The sequence below is a fragment of the Syngnathus acus genome, chromosome 3 (genome assembly GCF_901709675.1).
Source record: "Syngnathus acus chromosome 3, fSynAcu1.2, whole genome shotgun sequence".
NCBI classification, from domain to species: domain Eukaryota; kingdom Metazoa; phylum Chordata; class Actinopteri; order Syngnathiformes; family Syngnathidae; genus Syngnathus; species Syngnathus acus.
Window position 1 is genome coordinate 21,441,341 of NC_051089.1, and position 18,879 is coordinate 21,460,219.

Below are 18,879 nucleotides of genomic sequence, written 5' to 3' on the forward strand. Positions count from 1 at the left end.
CGCGCGATTTTTTTCCGATCGCGCAACTGTGGCGCGCCGCTGACCGGGCAACCGTAGCGTGCCGCCGACCGCGCAACTGCAGCGCGCTGGTTGCATTATTGCGATAGAGCCATCGCTGAAATTTAGAAAATATTTTAAAAGTCCTGATGTACTTTCAGAAATTTAAGTGGACCCCAGTGCGCAGGGAGCTTAATTTAGTCCGATCGCGCAACCGTAGCGCGCCGGACTATCACTGTCGATGACACAAGTAGAAAATGTTCCAAAATTGGAGCTTACATCCAAGCGGGAGAGGATGATTGGTCGGCATGAGAATTTCGCCCTCCGGCCTCAGCCCAAAAGTAAATGAATGGGTCTTCGCACTTTGTGCAATTAAAACCGAGAGGAAGTGTGCGGCTTTGGAGCAGCCTTTTCGATCGGCCATTGCGCGCGGTCGTTGCAAGCAGCAATTCAGATTGGCCATTGCAGTTTCAACCGAGAGGAAGTGTGCGGCTTTGGAGCAGCGTTGCGCGCGGTCGTTGCAATTGACCTTTGCGCTCCGCCGTTCTGATCGGCCATTGCGGGCAGTCGTTGCGCGCGGCCGTTCCGATCGGCCATTGCGTGCGGCTTTAGCAATCGACCATTGCGCACGGTCGTTGCGATCGGCCATTGAGCACGGCCGTTCTGATCGGCCATTGCGCGCGGTCGTTCCGCAAGGCCGTTCCGATCGGCCATTGCGTGCACCCGTTGCAATTGGTCATTGCATGCGGTCTTTGCGCGTGGTGGTTCCGATCCGACCACGCGGTCCGACCACACAACTGTATCGCGCCAGACTCATTATTGTCATAGCGACGTCGCAGACACTTGTAGAAATAACTCAAAAATTTGAGTTGATCTTTAGGCTGGAGAGGCTGATTTTTCGTCACTTCTGTCCCACCACGCAGCCGCAGAGCGCCGGACGCATTATTGTGACAGCGCCGTCACAGAAACTTAGAACATACGTATTTCAAAATCTGAGTGGAAATCCGTGTGCACGAGACTGATTGTTTGTCATTTTTGCCCGACCGGGGAACAGCAGCGCGACGCCCGAGTGCACCTCCACGCGTTCGGCTTGACTTTTTTCGGCTTCATCGGCCCGACATTTTGCATTTTCAAAGAGAAGGGAGGGGGGGGGTTAGCGGCTGCAGCTAGCAGGGAGCTGCGCACAGGGTTTGCACGAGGCTGATCTTTCCTCATTTCTGCCCAGCCGGGGAACAATAGCGGCCGTTGCGATCGGCCAATGCGCGCAGCCTTTCGATCGGCCATTGCGCGCAGTCGTTGCGCGCGGCCGTTCCGATCGGCCATTGCGCGGGGTCATTGCGCTCCTGTTGGAGCACCGCTGTTGGAATGTCGCCCTCCAGCCAAAGCCCAGAAGTCAATGAATGGGCCTTTGCACTTTGTGCAATTTCAACCCAGAGGAAGTTTGCGGCTTTGGAGCAGCCGCTGCACGCTGCCGTTGCGATCGGCCATTGCACGCGGCCATGCCAATCGGCCATTGCGCGCGGTCCTTGCGCGCGGCAATTCCGATCGCCCATTGCAGTTTCAACGGAGAGGAAGTTTGCGGCTTTGGAGCGGCCGTTGCGCGCAGCCGTTGCCATCGGCCATTGCACGTGGCCGTTCCGATCGGCCATTGCACACGGTCCTTGCGCGCAGCCGTTGCGATCGGTCGTTGCAATTGACCTTTGCGCTCCGCCGTTCTGATCGGCCATTGCGGGCAGTCGATGCGCGCGGCCGTTCCGATCGGCCATTGCGTGCGGCTTTAGCAATCGACCATTGCGCGCGGTCGTTGCGATTGGCCATTGAGCACGGCCGTTTTGATCGGCCATTGCGCACGGTCGTTCCGCACGGCCGTTCCGCACGGCCGTTCCGCTCGACCATTGCGTGCAGCCATTGCAATCGGCCATTGCGCGCGATCGTTGTGCGCGCCGTTCCGATCCGACCACGCGGTCCGACCACGATAAAGTAACGCGCCGGAATCATTATATTCATAGCGACGTCGCAGACACTTGTAGAAATATATCCAAAATTTGAGTTGATCTCCAGGCTGTAGAGGCTGATTTTTTGTCATTTCCGTCCCACCGCGCAACCGCAGCACGCCGGACGCATTATTTAGACAGCGCCGTCGGAGACATTGGAAAATATTTCAAAATTTGAGTGTAACTCCGTGTGCACGAGACTGATTTTTCGTCATTTCTACCCGACCGGGGAACTACAGCGCGACACGACGCCCGAATGCACCTCCACGCGATTGGCTTGACTTTCTTCGGCTTCATCGGTCGGACTTCGTGCGTTTTGCAAGAGGAGGGAAGGGGAGGTTTTCAGCGGCCCTCCGGCCAAAGCCCAAAAGCAAATGAATGGGCCTTCGCACTTTGTGCAATTTCAACCCAGAGGAAGTTTGCGGCTTTGTAGTGGCCGTTGCGCGCGGCCGTTGCGTTCGGCCATTGCGCGCAGCCGTTGCGGTTGGCTATTGCACGCGGCCGTGCCATTCGGCCATTGCGCACGGTGGTTGCGCGCCGCCGTTCCGATCCGACCACACGGTCCAACGACGGAACTGTAGTGAGCCGGACTCATTATTGTCATAGCGCCGTCGCAGACACTTAAAAGATATTTAAAATTTTCAGTGGAACTCCGTGTACACGAGACCGATTTTTAGTCATTTCTGCCCAACCGGGGAACAGCAGCGCGACGCCCGAGTGCACCTTCATGCGTTAGGCTTGACTTTTTCCGGCTTCATCGGTCGAACTTTGTGCACTTTCAAAGAGAAGGGAAGGGGAGGTTTTCAGCGGGTGCATCTAGCGGGGAACTATGCTGATATTTCGTCATTTCTGCCCGACCGGGGAACCATAGTGGCCGTTACTATCGGCCATTGCGCGTTGCCGTTCCGATCGGTCATTGCGCGCGGTCGTTGCGCGCCGCCGTTCCGATCGGCCATTGCACGCGGTCATTGCGCTCATGTTGGAGCGCCGCTGTGGGAATGTCGCCCTCCGGCCAAAGCCCAAAAGTAAATCAAAAGTCAAAGTCAAAGTCTGCTTTATTGTCAACCTCTTCACATGCCAAGACACACAAAGAAATCGAAATTACGTTTCCACTATCCCACGGTGACAAGACATAGTACACGACATACATACAAGCAAACAACACAAAATAAAAACAAGAAGGCACAAACAATGCATAATAAGAGTGATGAATAAATAATAAATAAACAAATAACAATAAATAAATAAATAAATAAGAGGAGCAAAACGGAGCAAGTGTGCATACAGCAGACAGTCAGAATATAGCGCAAAAGTACAGGACGCTACGCAGAAGGGGGGAGAGAGTTCAGGATCCTAACAGCCTGGAGTACAAAGCTGTTGGTGAGTCTGGTGGTGCGGGAGCGCAGGCTCCTGTACCTCTTCCCAGAGGGCAGAAGATCGAACAAAGAGTGAGCGGGGTGACTCACATCACTCACAATCGTGGTCGCCTTGCGGGTGAGATGGGAGGTGTAAATGTCCTTCAAGGAGGGGAGTGAAGCACCAATAATCTTACCAGCCGTGTTCACTATGCGCTGGAGGGCCTTCATGTTGTAGTCAGTGCAGCTACCACCCCAAACAGCAATACAGCTGGAGAGGACGCTCTCAATGGTGCCACGGTAAAATGTAGTCATGACGGCCGGAGGAGCACACGCTCGCCTGAGTTTCCGCAGGAAGTACAGGCGGCGCTGGGCCTTCTTCGCCAGTGATGCGGTGTTGGTGGACCAGGAGAGATCCTCACTGATGTGCACCCTCAGGAACCTTGTGCTGCTCACTCTCTCCACCACAGCACCGTCGATGGTCAGCGGCAGGTGTCGGGTGTGACCCTTCCGGAAGTCAACAACAATCTCCTTGGTCTTGTTGACGTTCAGCAGGAGGTTGTTGTCCTTGCACCACGTGGTCAGAAGGTCAACCTCCAACCTGTATTGAGTCTCGTCGCCCTTGGTGATGAGATGAATGGGTATTCGCACTTTGTGCAATTTCAACCGAGAGGAAGTGTGCGGCTTTGGAGCGGCCGTTGCGCGCGGCCGTTGCGATCGGCCATTGCACGTGGCCGTTCCAATCGGCCATTGCGCGCGGTTGTTGCGCGCGTACGTTCCGATCGCCATTGCGTGCGGCCGTTGCAATCGGCCATCGCCCGGTCGTTGCGCGCGGCTGTTCCGATCAGCCATATTGTGCGGCCGTTTCAATCGGCCATTGCGCGCGGTCGTTGCGCGTGGCCGTTCCGATCCGAACACGCGGTCTGACCACGCATCTGTAACGTGCCGGACTCAGTATTGTAATAGCGACGTCGCAGAGACTTGTAGAAATAATTCCAAAATTTAAGTTGATCTCCAGGCTGGAGAGGCTGATTTTTCGTCATTTCCGTCCCCCCGCGCAACCGCAGCACGCCGTACGCATTATTGTGACAGCACCGTCGCAGACATTTGGAAAATATTTCAAAATTTGAGTAGAACTCCGTGTGCACGAGTTTGATTTTTTGTCATTTCTGCCCGACAGGGGAACCGCAACGCGACGCCCGAATGCACCTCCACGCGATTGGCTTGACTTTTTTCGGCTTCATCAGTCGGAATTTGTGCATTTTGCAAGAGGAGGGAAGCGGAGGTTTTCAGCGGCCCTCCGGCCAAAGCCCAAAAGTCAATAATTGGGCCTTCGCACTTTGTGCAATTTCAACCGAGAGGAAGTGTGCTGCTTTGTGGAGAACGTTGCGCGCGGCTGTTGCGATCGGCCATTGCGCCGGGCCGTTCCCATCGGCAGGCACGTGCACTCATAGGAGGCAGGTGAGGCAGTGCCTCACCTTGCCACCAGGGGCGGTAAAGGGCTCAACATGGTTTCCTCAGCTGTCACCATAAGTTGTTAAAAAATGAATAATATAATAAAACATAATATAATATCTGTCCTGTGGTCTATGCTTTGAATGCAATTTGGGTGTGTTTCCTATACATTTGGATCATTTTCATAGTCAAAATAGCTGTATTTCTTGTTCAAATAACAACGGGAGACGAGAATCATGGAGGCTGAGGCAGTGACAGGGAGTGCCTCTCAGGGCGTGCGTGTGAGAGTGTGCACCACTCACACACTGTACTGAGCGTGTGCAAACGGCGCGTGCTTGCAGTCAGCGGGAAAATACGGGCCTTGAGGCAGCCAGTACTTTTGCCTCAAAGATGGGGCGATAGTGAGCCTGCGGCTAATCCTTCACGACACGAGTAAATGCGAGAGTAAATTAAGAAGAAAAAAAAGAAAAGGAAAACAACCAACAACAATCGGTGCTAACGCGTTGCTATTTGGCTTTATTTTCCCTGAAAATGGAGGATATAATCTCGAAAATAAGAAATTTTTCAAAACTTGACTTTCAGTCAAAGCAAGAAATCATAAGTAAGGGAAGACCAACGCCAGATTTGCGAGGATTAATTCAAACTACGGGCCTCCCGGAACGGACTACAACACGTTCGTTTCAAAAGGATTGGTACTCTAAAAAAGACTGGCTTTGTGGTTGTGCTGCAAAAAATCGACTTTATTGCTTTCCCTGTCATTGAGATCTTCGTCCAGAAGGACAGGAGAATGGACTTCATTGACAAGTTGTACTGATCTCCCTGTGCGTTGTGTACTTCGTGTACGTTGTCACAGTTCATCAGCCAGCCAAACTCATGTATAGAACACGTGAGCCAGGATTCAGAGCGTCTTGAAACATCCATCCATCCATCCATCCATCTTCTTCCGCTTATCCGGAGTCGGGTCGCGGGGGCAGCAGCTTCAGGAGGGACTCCCAGATTTCCCTCTCCCCAGCCACTTCATCTAGCTCATCCCGGGGGATCCCAAGGCGTTCCCAGGCCAGCTGAGAGACATAGTCTCTCCAGCGCGTCCTGGGTCGTCCCCGGGGTCTCCTACCGGTGGGACATGCCCGGAACACCTCCCCAGGGAGGCGTCCAGGAGGGATCCTGATGAGATGCCCGAGCCACCTCATCTGGCTCCTCTCAACGTGGAGGAGTAGTGACTCTACTCAAAGTCTCTCCCGGATGACCGAACTTCTCACCCTATCTCTAAGGGAGAGCCCGGACATCCTGCGGAGAAAACTCATTTCGGCCGCTTGTATCCGGGATCTCGTTCTTTCGGTCACGACCCATAGCTCGTGACCATAGGTGAGGGTAGGAGCGTAACTCGACCGGTAAATTGAGAGCTTTGCCTTTTGGCTCAGCTCTCTCTTTACAACGACGGACCGGTACAGAGTCCGCATTACTGCCGACGCTGCACCGATCCGCCTGTCGATCTCGCGCTCCATCCTCCCCTCACTCGTGAACAAGACCCAAAGATACTTAAACTCCTCCACTTGGGGCTGGATCTCCTCCCCGATCCGGAGAGGGCATTCCACCCTTTTCCGATCGAGGACCATGGACTCGGATTTGGAGGTGCTGACCCTCATCCCGACCGCTTCACACTCGGCTGCGAACCGCTCCAGTAAGAGCTGGAGATCACGGCCTGAAGAAGCCAACAGCACCACGTCATCTGCAAAAAGCAGAGACGCGATGCTGAGGTCCCCAAACCGGACACCCTCAACGCCTCGGCTGCGCCTAGAAATTCTGTCCATAAAAATTATGAACAGAATCGGTGACAAAGGGCAGCCTTGGCGGAGTCCAACCCTCACTGGGAACGAATCCGACTTACTGCCGGAAATGCGGACCAAACTCTGGCATCGGTGATACAGGGACCGAACCGCCCTTATCAGTTGGCTCGGTACCCCGTACTCCCGAAGCACCCCCCACAGAACCTCCCGAGGGACACGGTCGAACGCCTTCTCCAAGTCCACAAAACACATGTGGACTGGTTGGGCGAACTCCCATGCACCCTCGAGGATCCTGCTGAGGGTGAAGAGCTGGTCCACTGTTCCACGGCCAGGACGAAAGCCACACTGTTCCTCCTGAATCCGAGGTTCGACCTCCCGACGGACCCTCCTGTCCAGCACCCCTGAATAGACCTTACCAGGGAGGCTGAGGAGTGTAATTCCCCTGTAATTGGAACACACCCTCCGGTCCCCCTTCTTAAAGTGGGGAACCACCACCCCAGTCTGCCAATCCAGAGGCACTGTCCCCGATGTCCACGCGATGTTGTAGAGACGTGTCAGCCATGACAGCCCCACAACATCCAGAGCCCTTAAGAAATCCGGGCGGATCTCATCCACCCCCGGGGCCTTGCCACCGAGGAGTTTTTTAACTACCTCAGTGACTTCGACCCCAGAGATTGGAGAGTCCGCCTCAGAGTCCCCAGGCCCTGCTTCCACAATGGAAGGCGTGTAGGTGGAATTGAGGAGGTCTTTGAAGTATTCTCCCCACCGACACACAACGTCCCGAGTCGAGGTCAGCAGCACGCCATCTCCACTGTAAACAGTGTTGACGTTGCACTGCTTCCCCCTCCTGAGACGCCGGATGGTGGACCAGAATTTCCTCGAAGCCGTCCGGAAGTCATTCTCCATGGCCTCGCCAAACTCCTCCCACGCCCGGGTTTTTGCCTCAGCAACCGCCGAAGCCGCGTTCCGCTTGGCCATCCGTTACCTGTCAGCTGCCTCCGGAGTCCCGCAGGCCAAAACGGCCCGATAGGACTCCTTCTTCAGCTTGACGGCATCCCTTACCGCCGGTGTCCACCAGCGGGTTCGGGGATTGCCGCCACGACAGGCACCAATGACCAAACGGCCACAGCTCCGGTCGGCCGCCTCAACAATGGAGGCGCGGAACAAGGTCCACTCGGACTCCATGTCCCCCGCCTCCCCCGGGACGTGGGAAAAGCTCTGCCGGAGGTGGGAGTTGAAGCTCTTCCTGACAGGGGATTCCGCCAGACGTTCCCAGCAGACCCTCACAGAGCGTTTGGGTCTGCCAGGTCGGACCGGCATCTTCCCCCACCATCGGACCCAAACCCACCACCAGGTGGTGATCAGTTGACAGCTCCGCCCCTCTCTTCACCCGAGTGTCCAAAACATGTGGCCGCAAATCCGATGACACGACTACAAAGTCGATCATCGAACTGCGGCCTAGGGTGTCCTGGTGCCAAGTGCACACATGGACACCCTTATGTTTGAACATGGTGTTCATTATAGAAAATCCGTGTCGAGCACAGAAGTCCAATAATAGAACACCGCTCGGGTTCAGATAAGGGGGGCCGTTAATCCCAATCACGCCCTTCCAGGTCTCACTGTCATTGCCCACGTGAGCATTGAAGTCACCCAGTAGAACGATGGAGTCCCCAGAAGGAGCGCTCTCCAGCACTTCCTCCAGGGACCCCAAGAAGGGTGGGTACTCTGAGCTGCCGTTTGGTGCATAGACACAAACAACAGTCAGGACCCGTCCCCCCACCCGAAGGCGGAGGGAGGCTACCCTCTCGTTCACCGGGGTGAACCCCAATGTGCAGGCGCCCAGCCGGGGGGCAATAAGTATACCCACACCTGCTCGACGCCTCTCACCGTGGGCAACTCCAGAGTGGAAGAGAGTCCAGCCCCTCTCGAGAGGGCTTGAACCGGAATCCAAACTGTGCGTGGAGGCAAGTCAGACTATATCTAGTCGGAACTTTTCTGCCTCGCACACCAGCTCGGGCTCCTTTCCAGCCAGAGAGGTGACATTCCATGTCCCAAGAGCCAGCTTCTGCAGCCGGGAATCAGACCGCCAAGGTCCCTGCCTTTAGCCGCCGCCCAGCTTGCACTGCACCCGACCCCTTTGGCCCCTCCCACAGGTGGTGAGCCCATGGGAAGGGGGACCCACATTTCCTTTTCGGGCTGTGCCCGGCCGGGCCCCATGGGCGAAGGCCCGGCCACCAGACGCTCGCCTTCGAGCCCCGCCTCCAGGCCTGGCTCCAGAGGGGGGGCCCCGGTGACCCACGTCCGGGCGAGGGAAATCTGTCCATATATCTTTTTCATCATAAGGGGCTTTTTGAGCCGTGCTTTGTCTGGCCCCTCACCTACGACCCGTTTGCCATGGGTGACCCTACCAGGGGCATGAAGCCCCAGACAACATGGCTCCTAGGATCATAGGGGCACGCAAACCCCTCCACCACGATAAGGTGACGACTCACGGAGGTTATAGTTATAACTTAAATGTTTATTAAAATAATAAATAATAATAATAATAATAATTAAAGTACATCTCAAACCAGCAATCTAATGTGAAACTGCAGTCGATATATTGGATAACAACATTTAGGCATATATATGCATACACGTTATTTAAAACCTACTGTAAGTAAATCGTAAATCTACATTCTGGCTTCCATATTTCACGCCAGGAGACGCAACATATTCACTGACTGATCCGTTGATGCACAAGAAGGCATTTCACTCATTGACTCGTTCACAAACGGGAAAACCAGGATTCGTTCCCTCACTGATCCGTTCTCGCGGTGAACTGGAAATGCGAATCACTCAGTGAGTGATTCACTCAGTGGGTGATTCACTCAGTGAGTGATTCACTCAGTGAGTGATTCACTCAGTGAGCGATTCACTCAGTGAGTGAGTCACTCAGTGAGCGATTCAATCAGTGAGTGATTCACTCAGTGAGTGATTTAATCAGTGAGTGATTTAATCAGTGAGTGATTCACTCAGTGAGTGATTCAGAGATTCGTCCGTTGGTGAACGGGAAATGCAATTCACGACTCGTTCGTGAACGGGAAGCTACGTCACTGACTCGTAAAGTCCCTCCTCCATCTAACGCTCGCTGGCGCGGCTGATTGGCTGATTTTCTTCGTTTTTTTTACGGCGAGGTAGCACCAGCTTCAATGGGCATTACTGACATCTATTGGTTGAAGTTATATATGAAAGGAAAAAAAGAACGAATCACTTTAGGAAGAGATTCGTTGACTCTCGTTCACTGAAAAGATATGTTCTTTTTGAACGAATCGTTCACTCACGAGCCAACACTAGCGCACAATTCAGAAAACGTGCTCAGCTCCTCGAGAAAAGGCGATTTAAGCAATAAAATCAAAAATGCTTATAAAACCTAAACCAAACGTTGCAGGTGGTCATTTCTTCCTGCGCCGTGGTCAACTCGGCACTCTAAAGCCCCCTAGAGAACTTTTTACGCTGCCAACCTAACCAGAGTGACGGGAGAGGCAGAATTCAGAAAACGTGCTCAGGTCGTCGAGAAAATTCGATTTAAGCAATAAAATTAAAAAAGCTTATAAAACCTAAACCAAACGTTGCAGGTGGTAATTTCTTCATATGCCGTGGTCAACTCGGCAATCTAAAGACCCCAAGAGCACTTTTTACTATGCCAACCTAACCAGAGTGACGGGAGGGGCACAATTCAGAAAACGTGCTCAGCTCGTCGAGAAAATGCGATTTAAGCAATAAAATTAAAAATGCACCTAAAACCTAAACCAAACGCTGCAGATCAAAGTCAAAGTCAAAGTCTGCTTTATTGTCAACCTCTCCACATGCCAAGACACACAAAGAAATCGAAATTACGTTTCCACTATCCCACGGTGACAAGACATAGTACACGACATACATACAAGCAAACAACACAAAATAAAAACAAGAAGGCAATGAATAATAAGAGTGATGAATAAATAATAAATAAACAAATAACAATAAATAAATAAATAAATAAGAGGAGCAAAACGGAGCAAGTGTGCATACAGCAGACAGTCAGAATATAGCGCAAGAGTTCAGGATCCTAACAGCCTGGAGTACGAAGCTGTTGGTGAGTCTGGCGGTGCGGGAGCGCAGGCTCCTGTACCTCTTCCCAGAGGGCAGAAGATCGAACAAAGAGTGAGCGGGGTGACTCACAATCGTGGTCGCCTTGCGAGTGAGATGGGAGGTGTAAATGTCCTTCAAGGAGGGGAGTGAAGCACCAATAATCTTACCGGCCGTGTTCACTATGCGCTGGAGGGCCTTCATGTTGTAGTCAGTGCAGCTACCACCCCAAACAGCAATACAGCTGGAGAGGATGCTCTCAATGGTGCCACGGTAAAATGTAGTCATGACGGCCGGAGGAGCACACGCTCGCCTGAGTTTCCGCAGGAAGTACAGGCGGCGCTGGGCCTTCTTCGCCAGTGATGCGGTGTTGGTGGACCAGGAGAGATCCTCACTGATGTGCACCCCCAGGAACCTGGTGCTACTCACTCTCTCCACCACAGCACCGTCGATGGTCAGCGGCAGGTGCCGGGTGTGACCCTTCCGGATGTCAACAACAATCTCCTTGGTCTTGTTGACGTTCAGCAGGAGGTTGTTGTCCTTGCACCACTTGGTCAGAAGGTCAACCTCCAACCTGGATTGAGTCTCGTCGCCCTTGGTGATGAGACCCACCAGAGTCGTGTCGTCAGCAAATTTCACCATGCGGTTGGCACTGTAGGTTGCAGCGCAGTCATGCGTCAGCAGGGTGAAGAGCAGCGGACTGAGCACGCAGCCTTGGGGGGCCCCCGTGCTCAGCGTGATGCTGGCGGAGATCATGTCGCCAACACGTACCACCTGAGGTCTCTGACTGAGGAAGTCTAGTAGCCAGTTGCAGAGGTAGGTACTGAGACCCAGCTTGGCGAGTTTGCTGATGAGTCGTCGTGGCACAATGGTGTTGAAGGCAGAACTGAAGTCCACAAACAGCAATCTCACATACGAGTCCCTACTCTCCAGGTGGGTGAGGGCCGAGTGGAGGTCATTTCTTCATGTGCTGTGGTCAACTCGGAACTCTAAAGCCCCCCAAAAGCTTTTTTTCTTTGCCAACCTAACCAAAGTGACGGGAGGCGCACAATTCAGAAAACGTGCTCAGCTCGTCGAGAAAATGCGATTTAAGCAATAAAATTAAAAATGCTTATAAAACATAAACCAAACGTTGCAGGTGGTCATTTCTTCATGCGCTGTGGTCAACTCGGCACTCTGAAGCTCCCCAAATGCTTTTATTACTATGCCAACCTAACCAGAGTGACGGGAGGGGCACAATTAAGAAAACATGCTCAGCTCGTCGAGAAAATGCGATTTAAGCAATTAAATCAAAAAAGCTTATAAAACCTAAACCAAACATTGCAGGTGGTCATTTCTTCATGCGCCGTGGTGAACTCGGCACTCTTAAGCCCCCAAGAGCACTTTTTACTATGCCAACCTAACCAGAGTGACGGGAGAGGCACAATTCAGAAAACGTGCTCAGCTCGTCGAGAAAATGCGATTTAAGCAATAAAATTAAAAATGCACCTAAAACCTAAACCAAACGCTGCAGATGGTCATTTCTTCATGTGCTGTTGTCAACTCGGCACTCTAAAGCCCCCAAAAGCTTTTTTCTTTGCCAACCTAACCAAAGTGACGGGAGGCGCACAATTCAGAAAACGTGATCAGCTCGTCGAGAAAATGCGATTTAAGTAATAAAATTAAAAATGCTTATAAAACCTAAACCAAACGTTGCAGGTGGTCATTTCTTCATGCGCCGTGGTCAATTCGGCACTCTGAAGCCCCCCAAATGCTTTTATTACTATGCCAACCTAACCAGAGTGACGGGAGGGGCACAATTAAAAGAAAGGTGCTCAGCTCGTCGAGAAAATGCGATTTAAGCAATTAAATCAAAAAAGCTTATAAAACCTAAACCAAACTGTGCAGGTGGTCATTTCTTCATGCGCCGTGGTGAACTCGGCACTCTTAAGCCCCCAAGAGCACTTTTTACTATGCCAACCTAACCAGAGTGACGGGAGAGGCACAATTCAGAAAACATGCTCAGCTCGTCGAGAAAATGAGATTTAAGCAATAAAATTAAAAACGCATCTAAAACCTAAACCAAACGCTGCAGATGGTTATTTCTTGATGTGCTGTGGTCAACTCGGCACTCTAAAGCCCCCCAAAAGCTTTTTTTACTGTGCCAACCTCACCAAAGTGACAAGACGCGCACATTTCAGAAAACGTGCTCAGCTCGTCGAGAAAATGCGAGTTGAGCAATAAAATTAAAAATGCTTAATAAACCTAAACCAAACGTTGCAGGTGGTCATTTCTTCATGCGCCGTGGTCAACTCGGCACTCTAAAGCCCCCAAGAGCACTTTTTACTGTGCCAGCCTAACCAAAGTGACGGGACACGCACAATTCAGAAAACGTGCTCAGCTCGTCGAGAAAATGTGATTTAAGCAATTAAATAAAAAAAGCAGTGGGGTAGCCAAGCCGGGGCGGCGCCCCGGTTAGGACTCCCTGCGCCCCGGTTGAAAAAAATCGAGCTTTTTCGATTCTTCATTTTCATGCCGTTTTTTTCTTTCGGTCTTGCGCGAATGTGCTTGCGCTATTCTATGTGCGCGAATCGCGATGTTATCCATTCACCGTTTGCCTCCCGGACCCGGATGTTGTTTTAGCGATCAGCGAACGCCGTGGGTGATGTTCGATTTTTTTTCTCCTACATGAAGATGAATAAAAAGCGAATTACCGATTTCTTTGGTGTACCTAAAGCAAAAAATTGTCAGGAAGAGGATGATGCTTCTCGCGCTAGCTGTAGCATTGGTAGAGTTCCTGAAAGTCGACTCGGGAGCGACTCAGAGTCAGAGTCGAGCAGTGCCAATGTCACAATCACTATCGAGAATGGTTCTGCATGCACGAGTGGCAGTGCAACGCCAACTGGTACAACTAGTGCTACTGCTGCTGATGAGACCGCTGGTTCTCCTGCTGCTCTTGATGGTGATCCTGCTCCTGATCGGCATGCAACTCTTACTCAGCAAAAAATGGGTAGGTTATATACTATAGTCTGTGAGCATGGCCTAATTTAGTTGTTGAATAAAACTAATTTAATAATTAGTAGCCTAATTATTCAAATTATTATTAGCCTATATCAAATTATATTAGGCCTAATTTAGGCCTAATATTAATAAGTTATTTGGGGCCTACTGGTTTAATAGATAAGTAATAAATTATTACTTCTACCTGTACCAGTACTATCATTCTGACTGCCAATGTATGTGCTTTTTGACTGGTTATAGATGAGATTTTGTTTTTATCATTTTTATTTTTTGCATATTCATTTTCATATCCAGCTTTAAATTTTTTAAAAGTAACTCCACATTCATATTTTATTTCATAGATATGATTAGAAATAACTACATCAGAAACTAATCTGGTTATTTGTTTTCTTTTGCCAGTAGCTGCGCCATCAGATATTTCATCTGCTCCAGAGAATGGACCAGCACAGCCAAAACTGCAGAAGTTCCCAAGGACACTCTTCTCCAAAGAAGGAGCAAAGAGAAAGGACTACAGAGCCTTCAATCCTGCGTGGTACAAGTGTTATCCCTGGATAGAATACTCTGTGGAGGCCAACAAAATGTACTGTTTTCACTGCCGGCACTTCGGTCGGAACTTACGAGAAACTGCATTTGTCATAGAAGGATTCAATGACTGGAAGCATGCCTTTGGAGAGAAGGATCGTGGCATCATTCCATCACACACCAAATCTGCCTCTCACTCCTCTTCTGAAGTAGCCTTCAAAGAGTGGGAAAAGAGGAGATTTGACAACACTGTTCTCCAAGTACTGGACAAGCACAATCGCCAGGAGATTGAGGAAAACAGAAGATATGTGACTTACATTGTAAACACAATTGTGTTTCTTGGACGCCAAGGACTCGCTCTGAGAGGGTCTGACGAAAGCTCAGGTTCTTTTCAGAGGGGGAATTTTCTAGAGTTGGTCGATTACACTTCCAAGCTCAGTCCAGAGTTTGCTTCGCTCAAGAAGAAAATGAGACGCAATGCCACCTACCTCTCACCTGAGATCCAGAATGAGCTCATCACACTGATAGGCAATCATCTCCTGGATGAAATCTCTGATGAACTAAGCAAAGTTAAATACTTCTGTCTGTCAGCAGATGAGACTAAAGACACATCGCACCAGGAGCAGCTTTGTGTCACACTACGCTACCTAAAGGATGGCAATGTGGTTGAACGGTTTGTGGGATTTCATCCTTTGGAGCAGCTGAATGCAAGATTCATGGCTGAGAAGATAACCAAAGTGGTCAGCAAAGTCGTTCCTATGGACAAATGCGTTGCCCAGGTCTATGATGGTGCTGCAGTGATGAAGGGACAAAAGAATGGAGTAAATGCCATCATCAGCCAGGACTATCCGAAGGCATTGTACTTGCACTGCCAGAGCCATGTGCTGAATTTGTGCTTGGTGGGCACGGTGTCTTCTGTTCAAGAAGCAGAAGGTTTCTTTTGTGTTTTGAAAACCTTATATGCATTTGTTACTTCATCTGCTGTCCATCCCAAGTTTGTTTCTGTGCAGGAGCAGATGAAATCTCCAAAAGAACAGGTGAAGCACCTTAAGTCATGGTCTGACACAAGGTGGTTTTGCAGAATTTCTGCAATTCGTGCTGTGCATGGCACTTATGCCTTCATTCTGGAGACATTGAATTGGTTTGCTGATGAAGAGGTGAATGCTGAGCGTCGTTTGAAGGCAACTGCCCTCAAGCACCAGGTTGCTCATTTTGAATTTTTGTTGATGCTTCATGTAATGCTCAAACTCTTTTCCATTACTGAATCTTTGACATTGTGTTTGCAAGCCAAGTCTCTGCATGCAAAGGCAAGCATTGATCTCATTGAATCAACTATTGCAGAATTGGAGTTGTTATCTCAAGATGACTGGTTTGATGAAATTTCTGAGCAGTGTCTGACTCTAGCTGGAAAATATGAGTTCCCTGTCACTCTGAGGTCAGGAGAGAGAAGGAAGGCCAAGTTACCTGAGAAGTTCTCTGACTCTGTTGTCACCCACAAGGTGCCTGATAGGAGAACTGATGCCATGTCTGCTTCTGATGCTAAAGTTCTTGCTAAGCGTGTTTGCTCAGATGTTGTGAGCATGATGGTGGGAGAAATGAAGTCCCGCTTCAGCAACAAAACCTTGCAATTCCTGAGGGAATTTGGAGCTCTAGAGCCCATGATCATGAGGGAAGGAGTGCTCATTGAGAATGATCAGTTTCTGAATTCAGATGATCTCTTGGCCATAACTGAATTCTATGGGCTTTGTTCCCAGAGTGATTTCCTGGCTGAGGCAAGAGTTGCACGCAGAGTCATCATGAAAAGATGGCATGAAGCTTCCAAGACTGAATTTTCAATTGACAGTGTGATGTCTATTAGCACTGATCTTGGCGAGATTTTTCCTTACATTCTTTCACTTTATGAACTTGCTTTGACAATTGGGTGCAGCAGTGCCTCTTGCGAGAGGTCTTTCTCTGCTATGAAGCGAGTAAAGAGCTACTTGAGGTCTTCAATGACTGAAGAGAGGCTGCATGCTCTATCTGTCATCAACATTGAGAATCAGCTGCCTATTGATGCTAATGCAATTGTTTTCAAATTCGCAGCCAATGATGGAAACAGGCGACTCCTGTTGTATTAAGCTTTACAGTTAAATATGATACAGTTGCTTTCTTCTACAGTTCCATTCTGTTTTTTATTTCGTGGTATTCTTGTAACTTTTTCTTATAGCAAGTTCTATTCTGTTCAAGTGTTTTTCATGTTTTCTGTTCCTTTACAAACATTTATTGGTATAGCTTGATTTTTATTAGCATAACTTGACTGAATTCAGAAACTGATCATTCTAATCAGCACTCCTTCCCTCATAGTAGTGACTTTGTTTTCTGAGCATGTATCTTACTAAATCAACCCAAGGTGGACTATATTTTTGGCTCATATATTTTTCATATTCATTATAGCAGTGTATTGGTTATTCATTGTAGTTATTGAACTAAAATACTGAATTCAGAAACTGATCATTCTAATCAGCACTCCTTCCCTCATAGTAGTGACTGTGTTTTCTTAGAATGTATATTACTAAATCAACCCAAGGTGGACTATATTTTTGGCTCATATATTTTTCATATTCATTATAGCAGTGTATTTGTTATTCATTGTAGTTATTGAAGTAAAATACTGAATCTCAGTTATGAATATCTCTTATGTTGCCTGGATTTCATTATGCTATACCACTCCAATATGAATGGATGTTGTAACTGCTAATCTATGTTCAATAAACAAGGTTGTACTTCTAAGAAATTCCAAGTTATTATTGATTAGTGAGTTGATTTATTACCCTGGAACTATATGTTAAAAATATAAGTTTTTTTTACATTGAAACATCTGGTTGTGGGGCCTGTGGGCGCGCGCCCCTACTGGAAAAATTCCTGGCTACGCCACTGCAAAAAAGCGCAAAAAACCTAAACCAAACGTTGCAGGTGGCCTTTTTTTCATGCGCCGTGGTCAACTCGGCACTCTGAAGCCTCCTAGAGAACTTTTTACTATGCCAACCTAACCAGAGTGACAGGAGGCGCACAATTCAGAAAACGTGCTCAGCTCGTCGAGAAAATGCGATTTAAGCAATAAAATTAAAAATGCTTATAAAACCTGAACCAAGCGTTGCAGGTGGTCATTTCTTCATGCGCCGTGGTCAACTCGGCACTCTGAAGCCCCCTAGAGAACTTTTTACGATGCCAACCTAACCAGAGTGACCGGAGAGGCACAATTCAGAAAACGTGCTCAGCTCGTCGAGAAAATGCGATTTAAGCAATAAAATTAAAAATGCTTATAAAACCTAAACCAAACGTTGCAGGTGGTCATTTCTTCATGCGCCGTGGTCAACTCGGCACTGTAAAGCACCCAACAGCTTTTTTTACTGTGCCAACCTAACCAAAGTGACTGGAGGCGCAATATTCAGAAAACGTGCTCAGCTCGTTGAGAACATTCGATTTAAGCAATAAAATTAAAAATGCACCTAAAACCTAAACCAAACGTTGCAGGTGGTCATTTCTTCATGTGCCATGGTCAACTCGGCACTCTAAAGCCCCCAAGAGCACTTTTTACTATGTCAACCTAACCAGCGTGACGGGAGGGGCACAATTCAGAAAACGTGCTCAGCTCGTCGAGAAAATGCGATTTAAGCAATACAATTAAAAATGCACCTAAACCCTAAACCAAACGCTGCAGATGGTCATTTCTTCATGTGCTGTGGTCAACTCGGCACTCTGAAGCACCCAAGAGCGCTTTTTACTATGCCAACGTAACCAGAGTGACGGGAGAGCCACCATTCAGAAAACGTGCTCAGCTCGTCGAGAAAATGCGATCTAAGCAATAAAATTAAAAATGCTTATAATACATAAACAAAACGTTGCAGGTGGTCATTTCTTCATACGCAGTGATCAACTCGACACTCTGAAGCACCCAAGAGCGCTTTTTACTATGCCAACCTAACCAGAGTGACGGGAGAGCCACCATGCATTAAACGTGCTCAGCTCGTCGAGAAAATGCGATTTAAGCAATAAAATTAAAAATGCTTATAAAACATAAACCAAACGTTGCAGGTGGTCATTTCTTCATGTGCAGTGATAAACCCGGCACTCTGAAGCACCCAAGAGCAATTTTTACTTTGCCTACCTAACCAGAGTGACGGGAGAGGCACCATCCAGAAAACGTGCTCAGCTCGTCGAGAAAATGCGATTTAAGCAATAAAACTAAAAATGCTTATAAAACATAAACCAAACCTTGCAGGTGGTCATTTCTTCATGCGCAGTGATAAACTCGGCACTCTGAAGCCCCCAAGAGCGCTTTTTACTATGCCAACCTAACCAGAGTGACGGGAGAGCCACCATCCAGAAAACGTGCTCAGCTCGTCGAGAAAATGCGATTTAAGCAATAAAATTAAAAATGCTTATAAAACATGAACCAAACCTTGCAGGTGGTCATTTCTTCATGCGCAGTGATAAACTCGGCACTCTGAAGCACCCAAGAGCGCTTTTTACTATGCCAACCTAACCAGAGTGACGGGAGAGGCACCATCCAGAAAACGTGCTCAGCTCGTCGAGAAAATGCGATTTAAGCAATAAAATTAAAAATGCTTATAAAACATGAACCAAACGTTGCAGGTGGTCATTTCTTCATGCGCAGTG

At 49.1% G+C, this 18,879-nt stretch overlaps 1 protein-coding gene and 1 long non-coding RNA gene across 2 annotated transcripts; both read left to right on the forward strand.

Annotated features, from left to right (window-relative positions):
- Positions 1 to 4,963: 4,963 nt before the first annotated feature.
- LOC119120556 lies at positions 4,964 to 5,266 on the forward strand. The gene is made up of 2 exons (XR_005097539.1): positions 4,964 to 5,117; positions 5,168 to 5,266. It is a non-coding gene; the product is annotated as an uncharacterized LOC119120556 (long non-coding RNA).
- Positions 5,267 to 14,936: 9,670 nt separating this feature from the next.
- Positions 14,937 to 16,337, forward strand: LOC119120877. Its single transcript, XM_037248103.1, has 2 exons — positions 14,937 to 15,153; positions 15,790 to 16,337. Exons 1-2 carry the CDS (start codon positions 14,937 to 14,939, stop codon positions 16,335 to 16,337), a joined length of 765 nt encoding a protein of 254 aa, XP_037103998.1.
- Positions 16,338 to 18,879: the final 2,542 nt, after the last annotated feature.

Coding starts and splice junctions, on each gene's coding strand:
- LOC119120877 (XM_037248103.1), top strand. CDS start 14,937: ATGGCTGAGAAGATAACCAAAGTGGTCAGCAAAGTCGTTCCTATGGAC. Junction 15,154..15,789: donor TTCTGTTCAAGAAGCAGAAG/GTTTCTTTTGTG, acceptor GTGTTTGCTCAG/ATGTTGTGAGCATGATGGTG.